Raw genomic sequence first — 27,994 nt, 5'->3', positions numbered from 1 at the left:
GGCTCTCAGTCAAGAACGGAACGTCTATTCGAGTGTGTCTAGTTTGAATGTGACGTCATAGATAACCCTATTTTATTAGGCGGGCTTAAAATTTGTATTATTTTAACACACGCCTAAAATGGATAGGATACAGTTTCTGTCCTTTCTGGATTTTACCTCCCTTCAAAATGCGTAGGTACTTTTCTGAGTAGTGAGCGTAGGTATATATTTATCTTTGATAATAATATATAATGGAAGCACAAACATTCTATATATTTATGCAGAACGTCTACAGTACAGTAGTCTACGAATAGTTAAGAAATAATTACAATTTACAAACAATGCTCATTCTATTGTAAACTTAATTGTTAAACCCTCGTTATTTTCACGCTAAAACATAGATGCGATCAGTATTCTTTATAGTTAAGACTGCATCTTCAAGAAGCGCAGAAACATATTATTTTTTCTTATTAATATATTTCGCTTATTATTTAATGTATCGTTGAAATATACCTACGTAGTTAGGTAAATTTTGTATGGAAACGCTTTGGTCTGTTGCTCATGTACAATCAAATAAATTGTGATGGAAATTGGTACCTACTTCAAATATTAAACATAAGTGGAAATACCTAAATGAAATAGTATTAGGTAATACATAATGTCCAATGTCCTAAATTATTCCTACATAATATATAGTAGGTAGTATTTTAAAAATGTTAGGTGTACAACGTTAAGCGCGTCACACACGGTGAAGATACTATAATATTTTATCTTAAGATACTGTTATATTTTATATTACAGTATCTTAACGCATCCGGTATCAGCGTTCGGACCATCATTTTTCTTTTTGTCATTGCGCACTAAGACCCAGGCAGAACCGCCATCCTGTTACAAATGACGCGAAATTTTGTGGGTCATTTGTAACAGGATGGCGGATTCTAGTATCTTCACCGTGTGTGACGCGCTTTACTGTAATATTTTGTACGATGTTATGTTGTGTTCTCGCGTCAATAAAGAATCAATAAGAGCCTGGAAACCTTTTAAGATGCATAACAAATACTGTACTGAATATAATTGCAGTTAATTTTGGACAATAAATCTTCTTGCTGATCTTTAATATAGTTCGTTGTACATACATATAATATAATATAAGGTCCTTAATCAAATCAATATTTTCTATATAACCTATGGCGCTACATTATAAATTAAAAGAAGACATTAAAATATAACATTTCTATTAGATTCGGCAAGTCCAGTGAGATTTACAGAATAAATTCAGTCTCTAATAAAGACTAGAAGGAAATAAATCAATCTTACCTCAACAAAGAAGGCTATTCTTCAAAAAGGTAATGCCTGTGTTTTGGTTCTACGCCAGATCAGTTTTAGTTTTATTTTTATACTATACTAGCTGTGTCCCGCGGTTTTACCCGCATTGCTCTTGTTTGTCTTACCGTGATGATAATATATAGCCTACAGCCTTCCTTGATAAACGGGCTATCTAAGACCGAAAGAATTTTTTCAAACCAAGTAGTTCCTGAGATTTAAACAAACAAAAAAGCTCTTCAGCTTTATAATATTAGTATAGATATATCTATGCTATTTGATATTTTTATAAGCTAGTTCTATAAAATAGCCGCAATATAAAATAAAACAATTTAAAGTTGCCATTTGGGAGACAACTGCATAATTAGGGCTGTTGCGAACTTTTTGATTATACGACCTCTGGAGTTAGGCTGCTTATAGACTTAGCTAAATTATAATAAAGAACTTTTCTTCCATATAAAAATTAACATGAAGAATACCGTAAAATGCTAATAAAAAACTTGATTACATAGATATATATTGTAAACCATATTTTTTAGGTAAGTATATTTTTTTAAATTTTAAATTTATAGTTACTTATTGCTGTTTTTTCTTTTACTTTCAGATTCATCAGCGCTGATTACAGACTCAAGCATCGGATACAACGCTCAAGCAATAGTCAAGTTCAAATAATACATAGTTTATTTTGGCAATTTCTACAAATATAAAAGCAATTGTTTTCTTCGATTTTTTCCACCACAAGCCACCTGTAATCATAAAGAAAATGTTAATAAATTAATATGGTGAAAAATGATTATATTTTTATTTTGTACTTGTCCTACATATCCCCTATCCTTATACCCCGAATTAAATATTAGCACAATCACAAACCATTACAAGTTTTTATTTTTCTTTATTTTCCCAGAAATACTCAAAACATTTCTATAGGATTTACATAAACGTGACGGTGCATTTACTTCAAAAGAGCGAATGTTCATTCTAACTCTCATGTCAAATTCTTTTAGTTTAAACGTAGAGCATAGGCGTAGAGGCGTAGAGAGTGTTGGCGTAGAGCATTCTTTTAGTGTAAACGTAGAGCATAGGCATAGAGGCGTAGAGCATTCTTTTAGTGTAAACGTAGAGCATAGGCATAGAGGCGTAGAGCATTCTTTTAGTGTAAACGTAGAGCATAGGCGTAGAGGCGTAGAGAGTGTTGGCGTAGAGCATTCTTTTAGTGTAAACGTAGAGCATAGGCGTAGAGGCGTAGAGAGTGTAGGCGTAGAGCATTATTTTAGTGTAAGCGTAGAGCATAGGCGTCTAGAGGCGTAGAGAGTGTAGGCGTAGAGCATTCTATCATATATATAGTTGTTCTCAGTGCGTTCGAAAAGATCCATATAAATCTAATACTAAACACTGAATCCGAGTTTTCGTTTAGGTACCTACACTAAAAGATCACGAAAGAATGCTCTTGCTCTAGCTCTAGTTCTATGTTCGTTTGATGTTAATGCACCGTTAGTGAAATACATTCATGCAACATTAATTTAGATAAAAATCACCCTTACATATAAAATTAAATGCATATAAAATCACCAAGTTTGTGGCAAGCTTAATCCTTTAACTCGCTCGGGAACCAAAATCTGTAAACTAAAGTATGCACCGCAAATCCTAAATAATGTACAGGAATAATGCACTACTGTAAGATTACTTGGTTTTACTTTGCATTTTATAGTACTTCTGCGTATCTATATCAAAATAATGACACTTTATGGCTGGTATTTGAGTTTTTTTAGGGAGAGTTTATCTCTTTTATAGCTTCAATAAAATAATTTTCAGTAATAGGTAGGTACCTAGTAAATCTGTTTAACAGGTTTAACTTAATTCATAGGGTTTCTTGGTTCCACAACTACGTAAAAGATTAAGCAGGTATCTATGTACCTACTTTTATTCCGTTATTTGGTTTTAAATATTCAGACATTTAATTTGAAATTCTAAGTGTCCCAACAAGCATCAAATAATAAAAAGGACTAATCTGACGTAGGTAATAGCAATATAATATAACCCATCTGTGAGAAATGAGAAACGAACAAAATAAAACTAATCATAGAACGTAATTAGAAATTAATTTTAAACATGTTCAATTATAAAAATATTAGAAAAATGTTGCAAGTTGTTACGTAAAATGTTTTCTACTCGGATTGTCATAAGAATCTAATTAACGAGCTTAGCAAATGTGGCAAAACTTTTTCTGAAAATATCATCAATATTATTTTATAATTAATGTTACTTGAAAGAGAAGACGATAGTTACAGTACATAATATTTCCTTATTAATTTAGTTAAAATTGAAATGAGAGGATTTGATGAACAAAATGTTTCACCGTAAATTTTGATCATAAATTACCTTATTTTATGTATGTAGGATTAATGTAATTCATTGAATTATTTTGTATATATTAAAGTAATAGGCTTTTATTTTTAAAAACATGTAAATTTTAATATCCACCTTAGATAAGATTCGTTTTAAAAATACCTATATATTTCACCAACAGTCGAAAACTGCACAGTAGGCACAGTACTCAAACAAAATTTGACTAATCATCAATAATTTCACAAGACACCACAATATTTACTACTAGATTTCCGCCCGCGGCTTCGCCCGCGTTTTCAAAGGAAAACCCGCATAGTTCCCGTTCCCATGGGATTTCCGGGATAAAACCTACCCTATGTGTTAATCCAAGTTACTTTCTATATGTGTGCTAAATTTCATTGCAATCGGTTCAGTAGTTTTTACGTGAAAGAGTAACAAACATCCATACATCCGTACAAACTTTCGCCTTTATAATATTAATAGGATTGAATGTCCGATAAATTCAAAACCAACTTAATTCACACACATACAAGATACAAGTGAACTTCAATTGGCATTATTTATATTTTGTCACGTACAATTTGGACGAAATCCTGAATCATATCATGTCTATTCACTACTATAAAAATAAAAATAAATAAAAATCGTTTATTGAACAAGGTTCCTTACATCATAATATAGACCCCAGACTCCCAATATAGCTTTCACTGTGTTTCAGGAGTCTGTGCCTTCCCGATACATTACATCAGAATAGTTCAATAGTAATTAGTTACAAAAGAAAATTTTTACTTAATTTTGACAAATGAAAAATAATAATAAATTATAATAATATTTAAAACAATTTTGTTCCATAATATTTATCTACTGTTTAGCAATTAGAATAATTAAAACAATTAAAATAATTAATACATTATGTATATCTATGATATTATTATTATAGGCTTTGCGTCACGTTGGATTTATAAAAAGCTAACTAAACTTACGTTTAGACTATATTCTTACACTAGTCCGAACATAATATCGACATAAATAATACAACAACAACAACACCCTACTATTTTGAATAAAGATTCAGTTGATATAGTTAATAGTCGCCAGTAGGAAAGGAAAGTTGGTCAGCTCATACGAATATAAGTACTTAATTTATTACGTACAAGACAGCTACAGATATACACATATATAATAGTATCACATCACAGGTAATATAATAGTGTACTAGTAGTAGTACAAAAAACTGGTGCATTCGTTTTTAGTTGTTTATTTCCCCTCTCCGCGCTCCCATTTTGCCAAAACTGCATAACGTCGCATAACGTATTGATGTAATAATACGATCATCATCTGCATGATTATAATAATATAAAGGCTATGGCACCTGACATTTTGGCAAGTTGCCAAACCGTAAAGCCAGTATATGCACGTATGTCGACCACTGCGCTTGAATTTTTATTCTTAATATCTCTAGTAGACCGGGAGATACTGACACAAAATTTCGAGTCATTTGTAACAGGATGGCGGTTCTACAGGGTTCTTAGTACGCAATGACAAAAAGAAAAATGATGGTGTGAACGCTGGTACCGGCGGCTTAGTCGCGTGGGCGTTAGTCGAACTCATCGGAAAATAGCGAAAGTCAAACGATTTGTAACAGTATGGCACTTATTTTTCCTGTAAGTTTGAGGATCAACGAATATAAATACAAAATTTCAAAGATCTAGGTGTTGGAAATCTTCACTTATATAAATTAATAATAAATTTATTTTTCAAGTATGACAGCACTTTTTCCCCCTACTAGAAGTATGGCAAATATAATAATGGTCACATTTTATCAAATACTCTCCAAAAAGCCAAATGCAATACTGGTACAAAAAGATAGGCGAAATAAAAAAATTTTGCAGATTTTCGGCAGTATGGCGACCATTTGGAATCGTCCGAAAAGTATGGCATGGCGATTTTCGTAAATGGCTGCACGACGATGGTTACCTGTGCAAAAGTTAGCTTGGTACAAATGGTTGAATAATTGTTTTTTTTAAATCAACACATTCGCGTCGGTATGGCGGGCTGTAAGTCATACCGGAAAAGTATGGCATGACACTACCGCCTACTTCTTTTTTATAGGCTATCGGTAAATTCTAAAATTTTTGTGTTACAAATCGTTTGACTTTCGCTATTTTTCCGACGAGTTCGACTAACGCCCACGCGACTAACCCACCGGTACCAGCGTTCACACCATCATTTTTCTTTTTGTCATTGCGTACTAAGACCCCTGTAGAACCGCCATCCTGTTACAAATGACTCGAAATTTTGTGTCAGTATCTCCCGGTCTATAGTTACCTTGAAATTCTCGTGAAATATGAGATGGACTGGTTTTCTATATGGTACCTTATTGTACAGATTTCAAAGAAAGTTACGCTCTTCAGGAATTGTAATAAGAATAATCGAAAATCGTAAAATTTTGCTTGATTTGTTGTGACTTCATTTCTAAGTAAAAACTGGCAGATATAAAAATATTACTTTGTGATTGTGATCGATGTTATACAAATCTTTCGAATAACAATGAAAGAACTCAATTTGTAGCGTGTTTCTTGGTTCCCTTTTTATTATTCTTCATTCAAATTTAACATTTTTAAGATACTTTTATTTTTTTTATTAGACCAAGTATTCGTCCCTGGCTTCTTGTTATAGAAAAGGGAAATTCTTTTTTGGTACGTTTCCATATTTTCTTCAATATGACATACAAATAGGAATTGTATCTAGATAAAATAGCGCTAACAACAAGATTTTTCTTCCCAAACAAGCATTATTTTTATATCAAAAGCAAGGTATCGTGTATCCGTATAAATTTATAAATATTTTAGTCACGAATCTCAACTTTGGCATCACACACTGGCCGTATGCCATGAACTTCTTGCGTTCCGGCTAATTAAATTATCATGAATCTTACCCTGGTTTCCAATTCAGAGGACCAGATGCGTTTGACATCTGTTTCAATGATCGATTTTTATTTGAGAGTTCCAAGTTTGTGGTCGTGTCAGGAATGTGACAAGGGATAATTTCCAATAGTTCTTGTTTTATGTGCTTTGGTTTGGTAGTTCTTGATCAAACCGTTTCTATGTATTAATTACTTACATATTAAGTAGAAACCTAAGGTAGAAACACATTTCACAAATAATAGTCCTTTGTTACATTTTACAAAAATAGCTACTAAATATAAATAGCGAAGACAACTTTTTGCCCAAATACGATGACTGGTTGGTTGTTTCTTCATGGCAGGATTTATTCCTTCCAAAAACAACACTTGGTTTAAAAAAACCAATACTAATTATAACACAGAAATTACACTGCTCTTTTATCATAATTATGCTTTCGAAATTTCAAACACTTTACTAGAATATCCTTATAATTTTGATAAACACAACTGTTCAAACATTATGACAGGTTAGGCTGAAACCCGAGAAAATTTCGGGAGTATAACAAATTGACGTCAACACAAGACGTTGTTTATTGAAATATTAGAGGCTTCATAGGACACCTTGATTAATTGCATGTTCCTTGTGAGTGTATTAAATATTATAGACTTGTTCTAGTGCTTGTAAACATTATTATATTGGGTAATTAAGAACCTATGACCTACCCTTCACACTTTCTTTGGAAGGGTTTTTGTTTCAAACAAGTTTTCAAGTAATTTCAGATTGAATTGTTAACAGTTATGAATTAAACATTACAGAATTGTTAACGGTGGGATTAGTTTTTAACTACCTACTTCATTGTCTTTCAATATTACCAAGAACCGTTGTTGGTAAAGGTAACCAAAAATAATTCAACAGTGTTTTATTAAAACACTAGATTTCCGCCCGCGGCTTCGCCCGCGTTTTCAAAGGAAATCCCGCATAGTTCCCGTTCCCGTGGGATTTCCGGGATAAAACCTATCCTATGTGTTAATCCAAGTTACCCTCTATATGTGTGCTAAATTTTATTGTAATTGGTTCAGTAGTTTTTACGTGAAAGAGTAACAAACATCCATACAAACTTTCGCCTTTATTTTTGTATTAAGATTAAGATATTCTATCGATTGAATATACTAATCACTTGAATTTTTTAAATTGTTTTGACCTAATAGGCCGGAAACAGATGATATAGGTATCAGACAGGGACATCAATGTATAATGATCAATGAAATTGACACTGGACACATGTCAAGTTTGCAGATAAATCTCTATTTGATTGTTTGCCGATTAAACCAATTATAATTTCTACTGATCTACTATGTTGTAATACATCAGTTATATACGATTTAGTAGCGTATGCATTGAATGCAAGTTTCAAACCATTTGTTAACTGGTGGTCACAATTCGTTTGCATAATTTAATTCGGAATTCGGCCACAGATAATATCGCGTTCAATTAATCTATTCGTGTTGTAGAAATGGCGGGAATTTTGACGTTTTAGAAACAAAAATACAGATAATATAAAAATTGAAAATAGTGCTGAAAAATACTAGCATGAAATAGAGAGAGTGTATTTTATGATGTTACTTTGTATAGTCAGTGATATATCGATGCTTCGGTCGCGTTTTATACTTACGAATAAAAATATGTTTTTCTAGGTCATCTATCTCTATTAAAGATACGCAATTACGAGAGTGGTAATTTGTATTGTAACTTGTAACTTCTTCAAGGAATATTTTAGAATAAAAATACATATAGTTTATTTGTTTTATCTAAAAGTGAGGGGGGATCAGCAATAATAATGATTATGTGATTTATAATAATTATCTATAGATAGGTACTCTCTTTATCTTAAAAAAAAACTCTACCATTGACCAAAATATTACAAGAAGGGAATATATTAAAATAAAACAAACTCTTCATAACTTCGTAACATCTTTAATAAATTATATCAAAATACACAAAGGTCTCATCTTTCTATCAATCACTATATAAAATACAGAAAGCTTGTAACAAATTCATGTCTTGATTCCATAAAATGCTGCAACTTAAATATTTTAGACGACGAAAACATTCCTGTATTTCAGTCACGCTATTCGTCCACAGAGGCTTATGTATGTGTGTGAACCCATGCATGTGTGTGTATCTGATAGGTTCATTCCGGCTGATTGCACTTAGAAAAATATCTCTTGAGAATTTGTATGGAATTCAAATTCATTTATGTTTAAAGGTAAAGTTTTTTAGGACGTAAAATAATTTGTTACAATGTTACAACTTCTATGACTTATTATCATCATCAGCTCATGTTCGGACTGCAGGGACTATGGCAGGGACATAGGCCTACAATGTGCCTACAATAGTGTCTTACTATTTATACTTCGTAATTTTTTTTGAAACTCATGAAACTCATAATTTTTAAAAATATATAGTTACCTAATTTTTCTCCTCATGACGAACTCTCAACATGTTTTAGGAACCTTTATTTTACACTGCAAACGTGACTACATCTATAAATAGAAACCTTTGTCCCTAATTTCCAAAGAGCCCATTTAATTTCGAGGAAATTAAATTAATACATTCATATTCTCGTGAATTTTTAATGTGAGTGCAAAAACCACGTTCGCGTTTCTCTTAACTTTCTCAAGTCTATGAATAAGATAGGAAGGAAAATATGAAAATATCGTGAAAGTGGAATGTACGTATTTTAAAAGAAAAGTGGCTGAAGACGGCAAAAAGTAAGGTTTTTTTTTATATATACGTGTATTTTTATTCACGTTGTGAGAGTACATTGTGTAGGTAGGTACTAAAATGTAGGTTATATAAATAAAATAAAGTTCGTATGTAGGTACCTACTACATTTTTCATTTGGGTTTGCGTAGATTGTTTCTTTCGATAGTTAGGTATCTTATAGACGAAAGCTATACCATAGCTAGATATAAAATATTCATAATGAAATAAATTATTTGCAAATAAAACATTTTATGATTCAGGAGGTACTCAAACATAATGTACGTAAGAACTAAACAATAATTGAATGCCTTTTAATCTAAATTACTAGTAAGTAGGTCATTTTAACAATTTCTCTGCATGAATATTGACTAGTAGGTATCTTCTCCATATCTGCATTCAATTAATATTAGTCTATAGAGACTTTAGAGTACCTAATTTATGAACAAAAGGGACTATAAACATACAGTAATCTTAGTACAATTCATTGTAAAGCCTACACTCATACAATCAAAATCAGTTCCGACAACTCTAATTTTTACCCTCACATCCCCATAAGAATTTCAATTTTCCTTATCCAAATTGCTTTCTTGTTTAAAGAGGAAAAGTAAGAAAACAAAAGAGTCTAATTTTAGGGACAAGGGAAGATACGGATCTGAAGAATGGAGATATTTTAAATTATGATAACAGAGACAAATTTCGTGCGTCTTTTATACGATACGACTGTTCATTACGATATTGCTCTCTATCATTACGACAAATTTACAGTAAAGACTTGTCTCGAAGGGTATAGAGAAAATGTGTTTCATGTCTGTTTAAGTGATCGTTTTTATATATTTACAGATAGTATAGGTACGTGCTGAAAATCGAATATCCTTTAGACTTTAGAGTTTGTTGTCCTTTACTTCTCCACACATTTATAGGATTATGGCACAGACTAATAATAATATACTACGTATACAAATTATGTTAATGAAATTAATCATTATGTATTGTGAACAGGTTAGTATTGATAAAACGTAGCATTCCTCTAGAGTTTGTGAGCTAACTTTTGCAAAAAATAGTAATATAATATTATGGTAATTGTAAGGAGGAACCAAAAACTTTTCAAATTGTTAGTGGTAATTTAGGTTTTGTTTTCGAAATTAGAACCAATCTAATCCACTTATTTTTTCAATGTATGTAGGTATAAAGCAAAAAAACATACCGGCCGAATTCATAACCTCCTTTTTTTCAAGAAAAATCGTATCGCATAGTACAAAAGGATTATTTCAAGTCCTTGTCTACACTTAAGGAAAACGTAACGAAGTTGCGACAATATTAAGTTTCATTCATTCGAATAATGACGCTTTTCATTTTTCTTACTGATTTTGGATATATTTAGATCGAAAATTAATTGCTTTAATATTATCGTTTGATATTCGGTTACAATTAGGATTCAATAATAATTGAATAAACTGTGTAAAAATAATAAAAATATAATATGCTATTGACATTTCTTGAATTGGATTTCTGGTCTTATTTGGAACTTAATAAAAATTCTGGTACCTACATAAATCGTGGGTATAAAGTTAAAAAATAAAATTATAACATTCCTAATTATTTACAAAATTAAATTACTTAAATTAGACCGTAAAAACTAGGTATATATCAATTAATTAAATCCGAGTTTAACTTTACGGAAATGAAAGGTTACAGCACAGAGTCTGTAAAACTTTTAAACGTCACAATTTAATCTAAAATAATTACCCGCTAAAAAGACCAAAAAATTGAAGTACGTACCTCGCGGCTACGGTTTATTTGAATGGCTCCATTGTTTCAACCTTTTTGTTCTGGCGTTAATTAACTTTTAATTTCCTTTATGAAAGTTTAATGAAGGCTAGAACAAGCACAAAATATAAATTCTGGATTGGAAACTTTTGAAGTTCACTGAGTAAATTTTTCTTGAACGTTGAAGGCTTGAAGGATTAAGGTGAAGATTTTGCGTAATCTGCAACTATGGATCTAACTATTTCGCAAGACAATAGACATCAATAATTCGAATTACTTAAATAATAAAATAAACTTAATTGTATTCTCTCAAAAAAAGGTAGCCACCTGCGGCAGAAAATTTATTAGCCAACCTCCGAACGCATTGCGGACCATTTAAGTCTAACTGCGTTAGACCTTTTAACTATAATGAACTAGCTACGCTCCGCGGCTTCACCAGCATTGCTCCGCTCTTGTTTGTCTTAGCGTGATGATATAATATTATAGCCTATAGCTTTCCTCGATAAATGGGCTATCTAACACGGAAAGAATTTTTCAAATCAGACTAGTAGTTCCTGAGATTAGCGCGTTCAACAAATAAACTCTTCACCTTTAAAATATTAAGTATATTAGTATAGATGTAGATACCTACAACTGGCTGCCCCGGTAGACGTTGATCTGCCCTATTGCCCCTTCGTGTTTTTCCTCAATAAGAACCTTCATTGTTAAAACGATATAAAAATTAGCCCGAGTTGATTTAGGTGTTCTCGAATGTTACGAATACATATTTGGCGATCCACTTTATCTTCTTCTTCTTCTCTTATATATAAAAATGAATCGCAAAATGTGTTGGTAAGCGCATAACTCGAGAACGGCTAAACCGATTTCGATAATTCTTTTTTTATTATATTCCTTGAAGTACGAGGATGGTTATTATGTAGAGAAAACGTAAACATGTACCACGGGCGAGGCCGGGGCGGACCGCTAGTTTATAATATCGTCATATCCTACGAATAAAGCCACTCGGGCCCTTGTGGCTTTTTATTTTTATTTTTTATTTGAAATCTACGGCTTATTTTACATCTACTAGTTTAATATACCTGTAAAATAAAAACTTGTATACGTAGAAAAAATTGTTTTAATAAAAAGCCACTATTTCAATTTCTCGAATCACCCGCCGAAAAGAGCCACTAAAGTCATAGTGACTTTCTTCTTCGCGGGAGTCGAAGGAAGCGGAGTGTGTGGCGGGGCGCTCGTGCCATTCGGCCATTTTTCCGCGGATACGCGCGCGTCGTGCATCAAATTCACAAGCCGGCCGGCGGGTAGTGCCAAAAATAATGAAACTCCGAGGACTTAAACTGGTTAATTTGGCTTTAAGTAAAGAGAAAGTCACGAAAAGTAAGTACACGTTAACTTTATCACTAGTTTTGAAGTCTAATAATCATTATGACTGTGTGTAACGCTAGTTAGGTGGAGTTGTTTCTAAAAACTCTAGCTTAGTAACTGCTTAGGTACTTATATTTCCGGTGTGTCTATTGTGATAAATATGATAAACAACTAATTTTCTTTTAAAAATTTCGAATCTTATAGGAATTTTAAAGTGATTTCATGCTTATTTTGTATTTTAATAATATTTTATATGATTCCGAACAATAAGGCCACTATTGCTAGCGTGGCTTTATTCCACGGAAATGGCTTAAAATACTTCTATGAAGATTTTATAATTCTAATGGCTTTTATGGCGTTGTTCTACGGACATTTCATGTTTTGTGTATTTTATGATAGTAAGAGTTTATTTTCTTGTAACATTTATACATTAAAAATTATAAATTTATTGATGAATTTCTGTTTTTAAAAAATATAGGCAAATTTCATAGATTTAAGCTTTAAGATTGATATTTACAATAAAGGCCCTTATGGCATTAGTGGCTTTTTTCGCTTGCACTTTTTTAGTACTAGCTTCATACTATCTTTTTTCCCGGGTCCTCGTTTATGCTGAAATTTAGGAAAATTATGTTGTTTATTTGTTATTTGGAAGTCTAAGCTATATTGATGCAAAAATTTCTTCACGATCGGTTTAGAAGTTTTTGCGTGAAAAAGGAACAAATCTCCAAACAAACATTCAGGTTATAATGAAATTATTTAGTAAGAAAGCTAGCTATTTATTACAGTTAGCATTGTTATCATTTAAATTAAGCGTTTAATTAATTTCCAGGTGCCAGTAAACGAGTACAGTCCCCGGTACCACCAGGAAACGAGGAGGAAGTATCATACTTATTAGAACATTTAGAATCTGGTGTACTCAACAATGATGTAAGTAAAATCTTATTTTTTTCGGTGTACGGTGTATTATGTTTCTGTTTAAAGGAAATGCAACTTAACAGTATTTAGCCGATATTTATTCTATAAACACAATTTTTATTTATTACACAAACAATAATACATAACGGTTGATTGTAGGACAATGAAGATGATCCTGATTCTATTTGCAAGAATACACCGGAGTCAATCAGTCAGAACATCACCGACAATCTAATATTACCTACAACATCGATTACTCAACAATATGAAGTGTTACAAAATGTGCTGATTGAAGACATTTACCACTTACCGTTTGCTGAAAATACTTGCTCATCTGTCATAGAAGATGATGAGACCACACATGATATTATGAGTAATAATGAGCCTGCCGGGGAAGAATACAATATGCTTCCAAATTTATCTATTAAATCAATTGATCTTGTACTAGACAGCCCCAACACAACTTTTAATATACCTTCCCCAACTGTGCATGTAAGTTCACCTGCAGAAGATTTAAAAAAAAAACGAAAATGCAAACAAAAAAAAGGATTAGGGAAGATTCGGACAACCAATATGACGGAGTGGATAGATGTTAAAAGGAAAGTATTAAAAAACTTAGGTAAGGAGTACGTTAACAGGAAAGGAGAGCATAAAGCTGAGAAAACAATAAAACCACCATGCAAAGACGAATGTCAAAAAAAGTGTAACACCAAGGTGAGTGATTCTGTACGAAAATACATTTTTAAATGTTATTGGGAGCTTGGAAGCCATGAGAGACAGTGGGACTTTATTTCCAAATACGTTTCCAGTCACGAACCAAAGAGAATAAATGCGAAAGGACCAAACCGATCTCGAATTATGAAATATACTCTGCCAATCAGCTCAAAAGACTCCGTCATTGTATGTCGTACCATGTTTCTAAACACGCTTTCCATCAGCGAAAAGACTGTGAGAACACTATTCGATAAACAAAAAGACAATATTGAAAATATGTACAAAATAACCGACTTGAGAGGAAAGCATAACAACCGGCCCAAGAAATTGTCTGATAACATTTTGCACAGTGTAGATGAACGAGAACAACACGAAAAGCATATAGAATATAAAAAAAACAACAAGATCATTAAAGGAAGCCGACAAATCCGAAGCTGAAGAATGCCAGGATGGTAGCATCGTGGCAGCTTGTTTTGACATGCAAAAAATTTTGAATTGTCCATCTGGTGACGTAAGCATATTTTAATATAAATTAATATAAAATGAAATATAAAATAAAAAAAGGATGACCATACTCCTGAACAATGGTTCAACATTGTTAGATGGTTAAAAACAACAGGAGAGCCCTACAGAGTCAAAGAAATGACTAGGTGACATACATGATTATCGGGCATTGTTAGATGGTAAAAACTGGACTAAAAATGACAACGGAGTAAAAGTAGCTTGGAGTAAAATCAAAGAAGTTCAGGTTAGCAAAAACAATGTCGATGTAATCAAGTATAAGTATCAACTTGATGAAGAGTTTAAAGAAATAACAACACTAAAAAAGAAAACAACAAGAGGCAGAGGAAAAGATTGTATAACAGATATTAAACAAGCTAATACTATAAACTTAAAAATAAGTAACGACAAATACAAAGACCAGATGAATTTCATCATTTTTTTAAAACATTACCTCGAGAATACCATGGAGAGAACAACAAAAGCGATGATGAGTCTGAAGAACATAATGAATAATAGTTATATTTTGTTTTTATTTTGTCGTCTTATAGGATAAGACTGAGATTAATTTTATTGTGATATAATTTTGTGATGACTTAAAGTAAAATGCGAACACGTACTATTTCGTAAAAGAACAATATTTTTTTTAATAAGAAGAATATATATATTTTTTATTAATTTAGTTCATAGTACACACCATTGATTAATCATTAAGTACCTATATTATTTTTACTTTAATTTAACATGACGTTGTAAGGTTGTAAAATTACTTTGTATATGGTCCAATAGAAACTAGTTTTATTTATAATTTGAATATTTGTTTTCTTTCTGAAGTGGCCAGCTACCAAATTTTGTGTTACTACTAGATAAGGTTAATAAGGCAAAGCCAATAAGTTAATAAAAATTAAGGCAAATAAATAAGCCAAAAGAGGCTAAGACTGATGTAAAACGTCTGTTTTTTTAATTTTATTTTTGTAAGTTTAAGCTGTTTTTTTTTTCATAATAAAGTTTATCTTTATAAAAATGATTTTTTATTAACGTGATGATCAATACTATTAAAAAATGAAATAAAAATGTACAACACACCTGTACACTGCAGTTTAGTAAAAGACCCAAGTGCTCTTACGACCTCAGATGTTCCGCTGAACAAGGACACAATGTCACTAATGACTATTGAATCTCATTTTAATCCCGCGAATAAAGATTTAAGAGACATATTTACTAGAAATATCCAAATTTGGCGGACTTAAATTATGTAATTAACAACTTAGATCAGTTTTACATAGCTCTAAATATTTACATAGCTAGAATGTCTTCTAGAATTAAAACAAAACGTAAAAAACCTTCTCCTGTAAAGTTGACATTTTGCAATTACGCCTTTATTCGTAGGATATGTCGATATAATGATTAATGATATACCTAACTAGATAAATTGCGTTACGTACATGAATGCAATATGGCAATATACATATAAATGTTACATAATATAAAAGTATTTTAATAATACACTGAAGCGTACCTAAGTAATAGTAGGGGATCCCATGATGCAAAATGTGGATGTACTCGAGCGTCACGGAAACCTATTAGAATTGGAAGATTAGACAATAGCAAGAAAAAAAGGTCTATAATGTTTCCATTTTGTTATAAAAAAAACGGTGCCATGGCAATATTCAAGCGCTTTAGATATTGATATTTTACATGCTCCAGGACATCATTGATATAAAATACATTTTAATCTGCCGATATAAGTAATTTCGTGGAACTATGAAGAATCAAGATAGGGTGAAAAAAGAAAATAATGTTACTCGAGCGCGTCAGATTAGGATATGGGGGGGTTAATGAGGGCTGACAGGCGTTACCAAGCACAAAATCATGAGAAATAGTAACATGGTGTACGTAATCTTTCCCAATGGAACTTTTACTATATTACGCCTATGACCTTAACTTAGTTACGACCCGTAATAACTCCCTGTAGGCTATCAATTTCTCGTCACTTCCGTTACATTTGTCACTTAATGGATTTCTTGAATAAAAATTTACGACTCGAGCATTAACTATTTTATTTACTTATCTTCTTTTCTGTAGAATCATACTTTAGTCAAGTAGTTATAATAATTTCTATAAATCTTATACCTACTTATATTATTATAAATATTTGAAGTATTTATTTCTACCCATCTTAAATTTTAACAAAAATTTTAAAAATTCCGAGGCATATTATACACATTTTTTTTATATAAGAGCCAGCATATTCTGGGTTACAAATGTTCGTTGCACAGCCGCCTCACTAGATAAACTGTTATATTCTATACCTACACCCGTACAGTAACTTATCTCACAAAGATAGTGTTAATTCATTTACATTAAACTAGCATTTTACATAATTAACATAAAACATTCTAAAAATAACATTACTATATTCAAGCGCCTGTATAACATAGCTTAGCAAGGACGTACACATGGATTTCATTATTTTTAACTTACTGGGTTATTTTTTGCATATTATAATAATTAACAGACAACAGACACAAAAGCATTAGTTGGGTATAATTAATTAAAAATGTACTTACAACAGTTTGTCTATAAAATATTTTTTTCTTCGTTATTTTGATAACCGGCTTCAGGATTATTTTCAATTATGCAAAATATTATGTTCTAACAAACGAAAAAGATTATTTAACCCTAATCATCAATCACTGAATATTTATTATTTATACAATCAAATTAAAAGAAAAAAAAAATACATACTCTTCACTATTTTTTTTTTTGCTTTCTTCCGTCTTTCTTCTTGCGTCTTTTTTCTTTAATCTGCCTGCGTCAATGACTCATTCGAAAAATTATTTCATTATTATTCAAAATTCAAAGTTCAATCAATCTATATTTATCTGTAGTTATCTTATTCATAAAATATATGCATTCGAATTCAGTTATCACGATATTATTATGATTATAAAATTTTCTGTGTCTTGCCCGAATCGGTAATGTTTCATAACCATAGACATGCGCGTTATCGGAATTACGCGCCATTGATACACCATCACTAGTGTCACTAGTCACTACGCCCGACCACAGACAACGTGTTTTGACAAAATTAAAAGTTTTGACCGTGATAAAAATGACGAGCCTTACAATTATTTAATAAAAAAATAGTTTTAAAAGTGTTATTCGTAAATATGACTGTGTGGCAAAAACTACAAAATGAGGAATGTTACGCTGTTGGTAAGTGATGTTTGTTATATATGTTTCATCGAATTTCGTTCATCGCCTGTTGATTTCTCTCCCACTGAGTGATAAATATAAACATTGTCTCATATCCTAGCGTTCCTAGTTCATCCTGAAACAAACTAATTGTAATGCATTTTATGTTATTCTCTAGACTCTAAACACTATTCATTTCCGCTTCATATACACGAAGTTAAACTAATACAATATAAAAACTTTTGATAACATCCTGATTATTCCGAACTTTTTTTTATTATCTATGTTATCATTGTTTAGTGCATAATATTTTCTACTTTTATTATTACATATAATTGTTATCAAACCTATAAGGCTCAGTATTATAGTTATATTTTTTAATACGTTTTCCCTAATGTTACTTATTATAGTTTAAATTTAGAAAATAAGTATAAATGAAGTATGAATTAATTATTTATGATGATAAAGATTCTAACAGCGGATACTTTAAATTTAAGCGATCACCTTTTCCCGGCTATTCTTTAAATTTTATACTTTAATTTTAATACCATAACTTATGCATAATGTTCAAAAGCAAATTTGCATGTTCAATAAAATTTCAAACCCTTCTAGCATTATTGAATAACTATTAACTGTTCAAACCATTTGTGTAAAAAAACTTGGTTGATGGCCGCCTGAAAATAAAAAGCCACCATTTTCTGTCATTCCACATTTAATGCAATTAATTGGAGGAAAAAAGATGCACGGAATACATTTTATAATTAATTATAATGACACTATCAATGAAATATATATTTCTCATCTTTCTATAGGGGGACAGGCACCTTGACATGGTTTATTTTTTCCTATTGATCGCTGAGGAAAGATTTTTATATTTGTTTTATTCACGATCAGGCGATCAAGAATATACAAATTTGTTTATGCATCTAAATAATTGTTTCTTTTATTAGTATACTAGATTTCCGCCCGCTGCTTCGCCCGCATGTTCAAAGGTAAACCCACATAGTTACTGTTCCCATAGGATTTCCGGGATAAAACCTATCCTATGTGTTAATCCAAGTTACAATTTCATTGTAATCGGTTCAGTAGAATTTGCGTGAAAGAATAACAAACACACACACACAAACATCCTTACAAACTTTCGCATTTATAATATTAGTAGGATAGAAATTGTCTTTGTTACTTAGTTAAAAGTAAATTTTCACAGTTTGATTCACAGAAAACTGTCCAATTAAAGTGGGTCAAAATCTAGTTCCAAAGGACTCGGTTACATACAAACATACAGGTGAAGCCAATAAAAGCGTATTAAAGAATACAATTTAAATTATCTGTGACATATAACACCAATGCTACTTTCACATGGCAATTGTTACGTAAACAAAAGACTGGTTATCGAATTTATTGGTTTACATTTGCATATTGCGCTCTTTACATAATAATATGAAACTTTCTTGTTGCATTATTGCTTGTGGTGTTCCATTTTATAATTAGTTATGGCCAAAATTGTTCAGTGTTTAGTGTTGAATTTGATATTTTTGGTTTTATGGCATTCAAATGCTTTATAAATTTGTAATGTTACTGTTTATTTTTATGTAGGTACCTATATTTTTTTAGCATGTTTTATATAGTTTGTTCTGTGGGGATTATACATTAATTTTTTTTAAGAAAAGCTTGTTTACTAACAATATCGGGAATCAATAAATGCACTAAAAAAAGGAGAAAGATGAATTATTCATACATTTGTTTCACTGATCAATTTTTTAAGGATAAGTAGTCTTCTGCATCCTGCTAGACTGAGACAATTTTTTCTTCGTCTTCACCGGGATTCAAACCCAGGACACCTTGCTGTAAACATAGTCATATTATCGCAAATGTTTATTTATCATTAAAATTGTAATTTATTATAAATAAACCTATTAAGAATTTAGATAAAATTTTATAAATGCATATTAAGGGTGCTATAACAGTTTTTTAACAAAAACCGCTATTTTACGGTACAATTTTAACTCAAAGCACTTACACGTGAGAACAAAGTAATATCTTAATTTAAAGATAATATATTCAGTTATACGATCATCTTATAAAAATTGTACGACGTCATACAAAATTGTCACTGAAATACGATTTTCCCAGCACAATGATCGCATAAAATGCAAAAAAATGGGGTCTAAACCGGTACACTTTTAAGAAAATTAAAAGCCTAATCTATCTTCTTACCTATAAATTATTGAGGGATATATAATCCTTTATAGATTGTGATAATTTTTTTGTATCTAAATCAAAATTTTATTTCAATTATAAGCTAAATTAAAAATACTTGTCGATTTCTTCATACATTTTGCTCTCGCGGGTCGTCAGACCGCGCTCAGAAGCGCTCTTGGAAGGACGGGTGTATCGCTCCTCGTCCCAAAAATAAAAACGAATTAGAAAAAGATTATTGTGCGTATACTGTCGTTTTCGTGATTTGAAATATTTGATACTTTATAAGAGTAAACTGTATAAGTTTCATATTCCAGTTATTTGTAATTTAAAATTATGTTTTAAAAATTATGTTGACTGAGATCCTCTTTTTTTATGGGTTGTTGAACAGATTGGTGGGGTAAAGCAATTTGACAAAACTTAAATCCAAAATGGCGCCGACGAAAATTTGCCATCTTTTCGTCATGGGAGTCATTTTCATGGTTTTTGGGGTAGCTATTAACCAATATGAGGTCAAAAATAAAATCCAAGATGGCGCCGACGAAAATTTTACATCTTTTCATCATGGGTGTCATTTTCATGGTTTTTGGGGTAGTTATTAACTAATATGAGGTCAAAACTAAAATCCAAGATGGCGCCGACGAAAATTTTACATCTTTTCGTCATGGGTGTCATTTTCATGGTTTTTGGGGTAGCTATTAGCCAATATGAGGTCAAAAATAAAATCCAAGATGGCGCCGACGAAAATTTTACATCTTTCCGTGATGGGTGTCATTTTCATGGTTTTTGGGGTGGATATTACGCAATATGAGGTCAGAACTAAAATCCAAGATGGCGCCGGTGAAAATTTGACATCTTTTCGTCATGGGTGTCATTTTCATGGTTTTTGGGGTAGCTATTAACTAATATGAGGTCAAAACTAAAATCCAAGATGGCGCCGGTGAAAATTTTACATCTTTTCGTCATGGGTGTCATTTTCATGGTTTTTGGGGTAGCTATTAACCAATATGAGGTCAAAAGTAAAATCCAAGATGGCGCCGACGAAAATCTGTTATTTTATTTTAGTTTACTTCTTTAGTATTAAGAAAATTACACCTATGACGAAAAGATGTCAAATTTTCGTCGGCGCCATCTTGGATTTTGGTTTTAACCTCATATTCGTTAATAGCTACCCCAAAAACCATGAAAATGACACCCATCACGAAAAAAGTCAAATTTTCGTCGGCGCCAATTTGGATTTTGGTTTTAACCTCATATTCGTTAATAGCTACCCCAAAAACCATGAAAATGAAACCCATCACGAAAAAAAGTCAAATTTTCGTCGGCGCCATCTTGGATTTTAGTTTTGACCTCATATTTGTTAAGAGCTACTCCAAAACCTTGAAAATGACACCCATGACGAAAAGATGTAAAATTTTCGTCGGCGCCATCTTGGATTTTAGTTTTGACCTCATATTGGTTAATAGCTACCCCAAAAACTACCCACACTTGCAAATGTGTTTGCTACGTAGGAAAAGTTCAGATTTAAGAGTATCCTAGGTAATGTGTTATGTGACGAATACCTATAATTTATTTCATTCCGACTATTTTTCGGAATAACATACATTTACTAAGAATTGTATACAATGCCGGATTTGATACAGTGCCGGTAACATCATAGTATGATAATAATTCTACATTTCTTAAAAAGCTTTGATATTGTATACAATTCATAGATTATTATTCAATGAAATAATGATGTAAAATAGTCACACTTTTTTAAGTTGTTTGAATATACTAACATACTTATTAGGATCGTACCTACTAATAAAAGTAACAAAATGAATTTTTAAAGTTCCTAGTAATCTTCTGGAATCAATTTCAATAAAAATACATAATATCAAAAATTAAAAATAATATCAAGTATGAAGATGGTCTATAAAATGGAATGCGCTATGTTTACGTGAGCGTGATATTGCCGCGAACAAAGTTACGTCGTTAGTTACCTAAATTTGAGTAACGCAGATTTGTGACAGCGTCCTTAATCAATAATTTATTATCCATAAACCTTGTGTGGTCCAGTCGTACAGTAGATATGCAATTATTGAATTATTATTATAAAAGTATAAAGATTGCTTATGTTCTGATAACAGAATAAAAATATACTTTTTTAATTAATAGTACTGAGGTAGTTTTATGTTTAGTACATACTAGCTGTGCCGCGCGGTTTCACCCGCATTGCTCCGCTTCTGTTGGTCTTAGCGTGATGATATATAGCCTATAGCCTTCCTTGATAAATAGGCTATCTAACACCGAAATAATTTTTCAAATCGGACCAGTAGTTCCTGAGATTAGCATGTTCAAACAAACAACCTAGTTTGGGAGTCAGAGACTTCAATATTTCAAAATGTAAAATCTTTTGTCAACTCCCCAGTCCCCAGCTTTATAATATTAGTACATATGTATAGATTTATAGTCTTCCATTGGTTTAGTGGTTATAATATTTGAATATGGGTATTCCAAGGGTCATGTAATATGGTAGGCCGGTAGGGTAAAAAAAATATGTGGTATTTTTCAAATTTTAATACAAGATTATTCAGGAAGGTTTTACAACACTGCAGTGCCATGGCAATCACAAAGTAATTTCTGCTGGGATAAATGAAACTTTCTGTGGATCTATAGTATAAATTTATAAAGAATAGAAAACATTCGATCACGAGGCGGGACTCGAACCCACATGCTTTCGCGCCATTCCGGGCCGGACCTGACTAAATCAGCCACTCATGACCCGCCAGAGCAATCGAATTTATTCTATTCTTTCAGTTTTATGTGTCTAAGGGACTAATAGATTTGAAAGCATTTGACTGCCATAAAACCAAAAATATCGAGATCTATAGTAATTATACTTGATAGAGAGTTAACAAAATAGGTTCATATTTGGCCTTCATTTAAAAATGCTCAGCCGGTGCTATAACATAGATAGTAGTAGAAAATAATAGCTATACAATTATCAAATTCAAATTTATTATTACGTTTATAGGATGTTTAGCCAACAATAATATTTCCTGTTTCATTTCCTTGTTGGTAGACAATGGTGTAATATATGAATAGTTGACATTGTTTTGTGTTATGCTAATTGCTCGCTATATTCGTTACGGCACTGAATTTTATTCAAGCCTTTTTCATCTGTGCAAGTGTCAATCTGAGCGCCGTTTTAGATTTGTAAACTACAACTGCTACATATATTAATTGTGGCATATCAACCTACATAATAAATATAACAACATCGTTGAACAACATGATGACCTATAATAAAACCCTTTTTCTGTAGATAAACGTCCGATTTGGAAGCTTTTTTAACACGCTTTTTTTCTTTTTTTTACGTTATACATAGAATAAAGATATTGAAGTAAGTAGATAATAAAATGAAAGTTCTGGCAACCCTAAGTGCAGGTCCACACTGCGAGCCTAGCGCGGTTGCGACGGCCGCGGCGGGCGCGAAATATCAAACGTATGAAACGCGGCTTTGCGTCCACATTGAAATAACTATGGCGGAAGCCTAGTGCGACGGTATTCGGTAATGAGCGAGCCAGCGCGCGTAGTTTTCAAACTCTCCTATCCGCGCGTTCTGGCCACACTACGGGCCTAGTCAGCAAGCGACCCAATGCGCGGACGGCGGGGGTATCAAACCAGTTCGGTCTTGTCGCTCGACTTCTTATATTATATCCTTTATTGTTTTTCGTAAAATAGCGGTAAATACTTAATTGTTGAAGTGAAACTTCTTTATTTATAAGTGCGATTCAATCTAAAACACTTATATACACCACAGTAATTTTGTAGGGTATAATCTCAATTCTTCATATAAGATTCACCCGTTATTCCTCTGTTTTATTTATTTCGTGTACAACTTCTATAATGATCTCATCTCAAAATCGGACTGTCCAGTAAAAATAGCAAATCGTCCAAAGTTTGCAACACCCGAAAAACGTCGAACCGCTACTTGAGCTCGCGCGTCGGTGTGGCCACCGCGAGCGCCCGCTCGTCGCGCCCGCCTAGGCCGCCGCCACCGCGCATTCAGTGTGGACGCACACTAACATTTATCGTATTTAATTTTATATTGAAGTTCAAATATTAACTCATATCTAAGTGATAGGTGCCTTTTGATAGGTGCCTTTTTTTGAAGTGAATATTTCCAAACATTATACACTTTGATCCAACTGTTCTCAAAACAAATTTTCCAATACATTAGCCACGGTAAAGAGGTTCGTTTCATATTAATAAAGTTCAAAAACTAAGAAGAGTATTGAACGTACCCTAATATCAATATATTTTCGCACCTTACACACCTAATTTTCGCCTCGTATTAATGGTAAAAATTTGTTGAGTAACAGTTGCTTCACAATGTTGCTGGTAACTTTGTTTAAATGTTGTCGTTTCTCGGACGAGAATTTGTCAATGTGCATTATAACTGCAACCCGCAACATATTGAAAGCAACTTTATGTTGATCCAAATTTGTTGCTAAACTAATAGTTATATATCATGAATACGGACCGTTATAGTTTTTTTTTTAAAGCACCCGCCATCACAGGGTGTTGTCTGCTTTCCTCTGGAGTATTGTCCAGAGACCTTTATTTTCAATCATATATAATAAAACACAACATTATTTAATTACAATAATTAAAACATACATTTAAAACTTACAATTAATACATTCAAGATATTATAATATGAAAATAAATACAAATCAACACGGCACAACAATAAAACTTAACCCTAATATCACATAGCTCGATCACAGTGTCTTTTGTTCACCACCCGCACAATGTATTTACAATATTCGAGGAACTCGTTCCTCCTCTTGTCCCCCAGGGCCGCAGGCAGATTCTCACCCGTCATCGCAATGCCCAATTTTTGCTAAATAACGTATCTATCTCTTGCAACAATCGGACACTCGAGTAGGACCGTTATAGTTAGGGGCACTCACCACTGCACCATTTTTATGGATTCAGATTTGTTTAAATTTTATTAATCAATAAAGGGTGTGGTTCAATTCATAAAACAATAACTGATAAAAATGTACTTACATTTATTCTTTCTTATCTATTTCGCATTTTATTTAATTATGTCCTTACTATCGATTACAATACAAGTAAACAATAAATTATAAATACTTTACGAGAAAGACACCCAGAAAAACACCCTCCGTGTCTGTATTTATCCGCCTATTCGTATTTCCCTGTTGTGCGTTACAAATTTGAAATAGTTTTCTACAATTCTTACCGTAGGTATCTACCTATATTTATTTTTATTATGTATGCAGTTTAATATTAAAACATGGAACAATATTTTTAGATCTTTATAAGCTTTAATATGAAATTCAAGAAGGCGTTTTTTTCTTGTCCCTTTTGGTTCCGTATGAATCTTAATCTGTTTTATTATGAAATATCTTCAGTGTTACTAATAAGCTTAAAAATGTGATACACCAGCGTCAGAAAAGTTTCATCAGAATTCTTTTACGAGATGCCTCGTTAAAAATAATAAACTTTGCATACTCGGTACAGTATGACAATATGAAATTGTTCAAGATTCGGTGTTTCGGAGTTAGGAAGCGGGGAAGTTTAATCAGAGAGATAAGCTGATAAAGGGACGTTTTGATAACGTCAGGTAAAGACGTTCTGACTAGACTGTATTGAAATTGGGCAGGGGAGTGAGATAACAGATAACCTATAGGTAAACTGTTTGATGTAGATGTGTAAAGTCAAAATGTATGTTGGGTGCATTAGATGTGTATTTAGTAGATATCAGAAAATTTTGATTGGTCAAGGAAAGCGAAGGTATGCTATAGCCGCAAGGTCGTGTATGGTATCTTTCCTGATTTCGTATCTAAATTCTTAATATATTCAAAGGAATAATATTGATAAAGTTTTATCATAGGTTCCAAGAAAATTACGAAATTTACAATAAAGGTTTTTATATAGCTGCTATTACTGTAAATCCAGTGATTAAGATAAAAATAGTACTAACGGAAAGTGTAGATAAAGTAATTAGTAAAGGTTATAAATATACGGGTCAGTAATACCGGAAAATATATAAACAACCATAAAATTCTCATACACTGTTCTCATGAATGTTATTTTAAAAGACGAATAAACTAAACAACAAATCCAGAAGTTGTGAACCGATTATAAAAATATATATATATATATATATATATATATATATATATATATATATATATATATATATATATATATATATATTAACACCTTTATATGACCGTATACGAGCAAATAAACAGATTTGATTTGATTTGATTGATTTGAATATTATTGATGTCAACCCGTAAAAAACCTACGTCCTACAGGATAGTTATTTAAAGTTTATTCTAATAATATAACCAAGGTAACAAAAATGATGTGAACGAAATCTCATTTCATTTTAAACATTTCCCGTCCAGACTCCAACTGTGCTAAGCGATTCAATTTCACATGGGGCCAGTCTAAAAGTCATTTGGCTGCTATTTTCTGTACCATTCCGAGGGTACTCTGATCGCTCGTTCAGTTGAAGAACTAATTTAAGTTTTGGATAGTTCTATTGTATTTTAAAATGTAAAATATCAGTTAGGACTCGAACGGTTACACAGCTTGCTGATAATGTCCCTGATAGTATTTGCACACTTTTTGACGTTTAATTCGCTTTGCCCGTGGTACATATTTACGTTTTCTTTCCATAAGAACCATCCTCGTACTTCAAGGAATACTATAAAAAAATAATTATCGAAATCGGTCAACCCGTTCACGCGTGATGCCGTGACCAAGGGAAATAGGGATTCATTTTTATATATAGAGATTTGTCATTTTAACTGATGGATACATAACATCATATTCCAAAGCTGTGAAACTGTCCGTAGAAAATTTGCTATACCTACGTAGTTTAGTCCATTATATTATGTTTTTCTATATGTAACGTCATCTACCTGAAAGTTCGGATACATTAAAACTATTTATATTATAACTAATCCTTTCATACTGACTACGGAAAATACGAATGTTCTCAAATATTGCTATATTTTCCTGGTATATAAGTTTTCATAACTATGGTATCCGCCTTTGTAGAGGGAGTTCATTCATAAGAGTTCTCTTAATGCTTATAAGTTCTACCAAATACTTCCTAATCAGTTTGGTGATTGGTCGTTTCTTTTGTTATATTTGCAGATATTATGTACATGGGAAATTCATCAAAAGAAAAGCCTAGTCACACTATAGCCTGAGGTGAAACCAATTTTTTTCTTTAGGTAGATCTAACAAGCCCTACTAAAGGTGGTCACTTGACAAAGGGAATGTTTAATTTTGTAGCTTTCCTTCAACTTGAAAGGTCTCTAGAGTTTGTTGTAAGACCTCATAATGAAACCGCATCAATTTGTTGAAACCTTCTGGATAAACAGAATTTTGTATTCAAAATTTAGGAATCAAATTATGTATTGTGAACAAAATATCACGATAAATTTATTATTCGTCTATTACTAATAATGCGAGCTAGTGCTATAGTTTTATTGTATAATCTAAACGGTATTCTTTATCTATGAAGAACAACTATACGTTATATCCTGCTTGATAATTTATTTTTTGATATAGGTGAACGTCTTTAAATTCAGAAATTAAGGCAATTTAAATAACAGACGATTTAAGTAAATAGATAATTTAGATTTAGTCCAAATCGAATGTTGATTGTTAGGATGTTGAAAACATCGTCAGAAAATACTTATGATTACAAATACTTAAATATTTTTATATTCATAATTTCCTTGACTAAAAAAAAAATACGAAAACATTCACATGTACTCCATATGTGTATTGTGTATACTAATCATGTTCGGAGCTATAAATTTGCCTGGGGATGGGTCGTGAGGCTGAATCTCTACTCCCAAATTAGGTTAGTTACATAGCCTAAGGTAGTAAGTAGTAACTAACCTTGTTGTAGATATCTAGGTATTTAAACGAATATCGAGATGTTTTACATCCAAAATGAAAATGCT

The 27,994-nt window shown here is 32.0% G+C and overlaps 2 protein-coding genes across 2 annotated transcripts in view; both read left to right on the top strand.

The window, feature by feature from the left end:
* The first annotated feature begins 12,403 nt into the window (after positions 1–12,403).
* LOC149898122 (uncharacterized) lies at positions 12,404–14,519 on the top strand. The gene is made up of 3 exons (XM_090115259.1): positions 12,404–12,464; positions 13,282–13,379; positions 13,527–14,519. Exons 1-3 carry the CDS (start codon positions 12,404–12,406, stop codon positions 14,517–14,519), a joined length of 1,152 nt encoding a protein of 383 aa, XP_089971385.1.
* A 3,128-nt stretch (positions 14,520–17,647) lies between these two features.
* Positions 17,648–27,994, top strand: part of mbc (dedicator of cytokinesis protein myoblast city) — an 80,760-nt gene continuing 70,413 nt past the window's right edge. Inside the window, exon 1 of the mRNA XM_090115454.1 lies at positions 17,648–17,801. Coding sequence (XP_089971580.1) covers positions 17,756–17,801 — 46 coding nt within the window. The 5' untranslated portion in view covers positions 17,648–17,755. The remainder of the gene's footprint in view (positions 17,802–27,994) is intronic.

The sequence above is a fragment of the Colias eurytheme genome, chromosome 23 (genome assembly GCF_061535395.1).
Source record: "Colias eurytheme isolate Ceu_HAF_F1 chromosome 23, ilColEury1 Martin Lab GWU primary, whole genome shotgun sequence".
NCBI classification, from domain to species: domain Eukaryota; kingdom Metazoa; phylum Arthropoda; class Insecta; order Lepidoptera; family Pieridae; genus Colias; species Colias eurytheme.
This window is presented reverse-complemented; position numbering and strand designations above follow the sequence as displayed.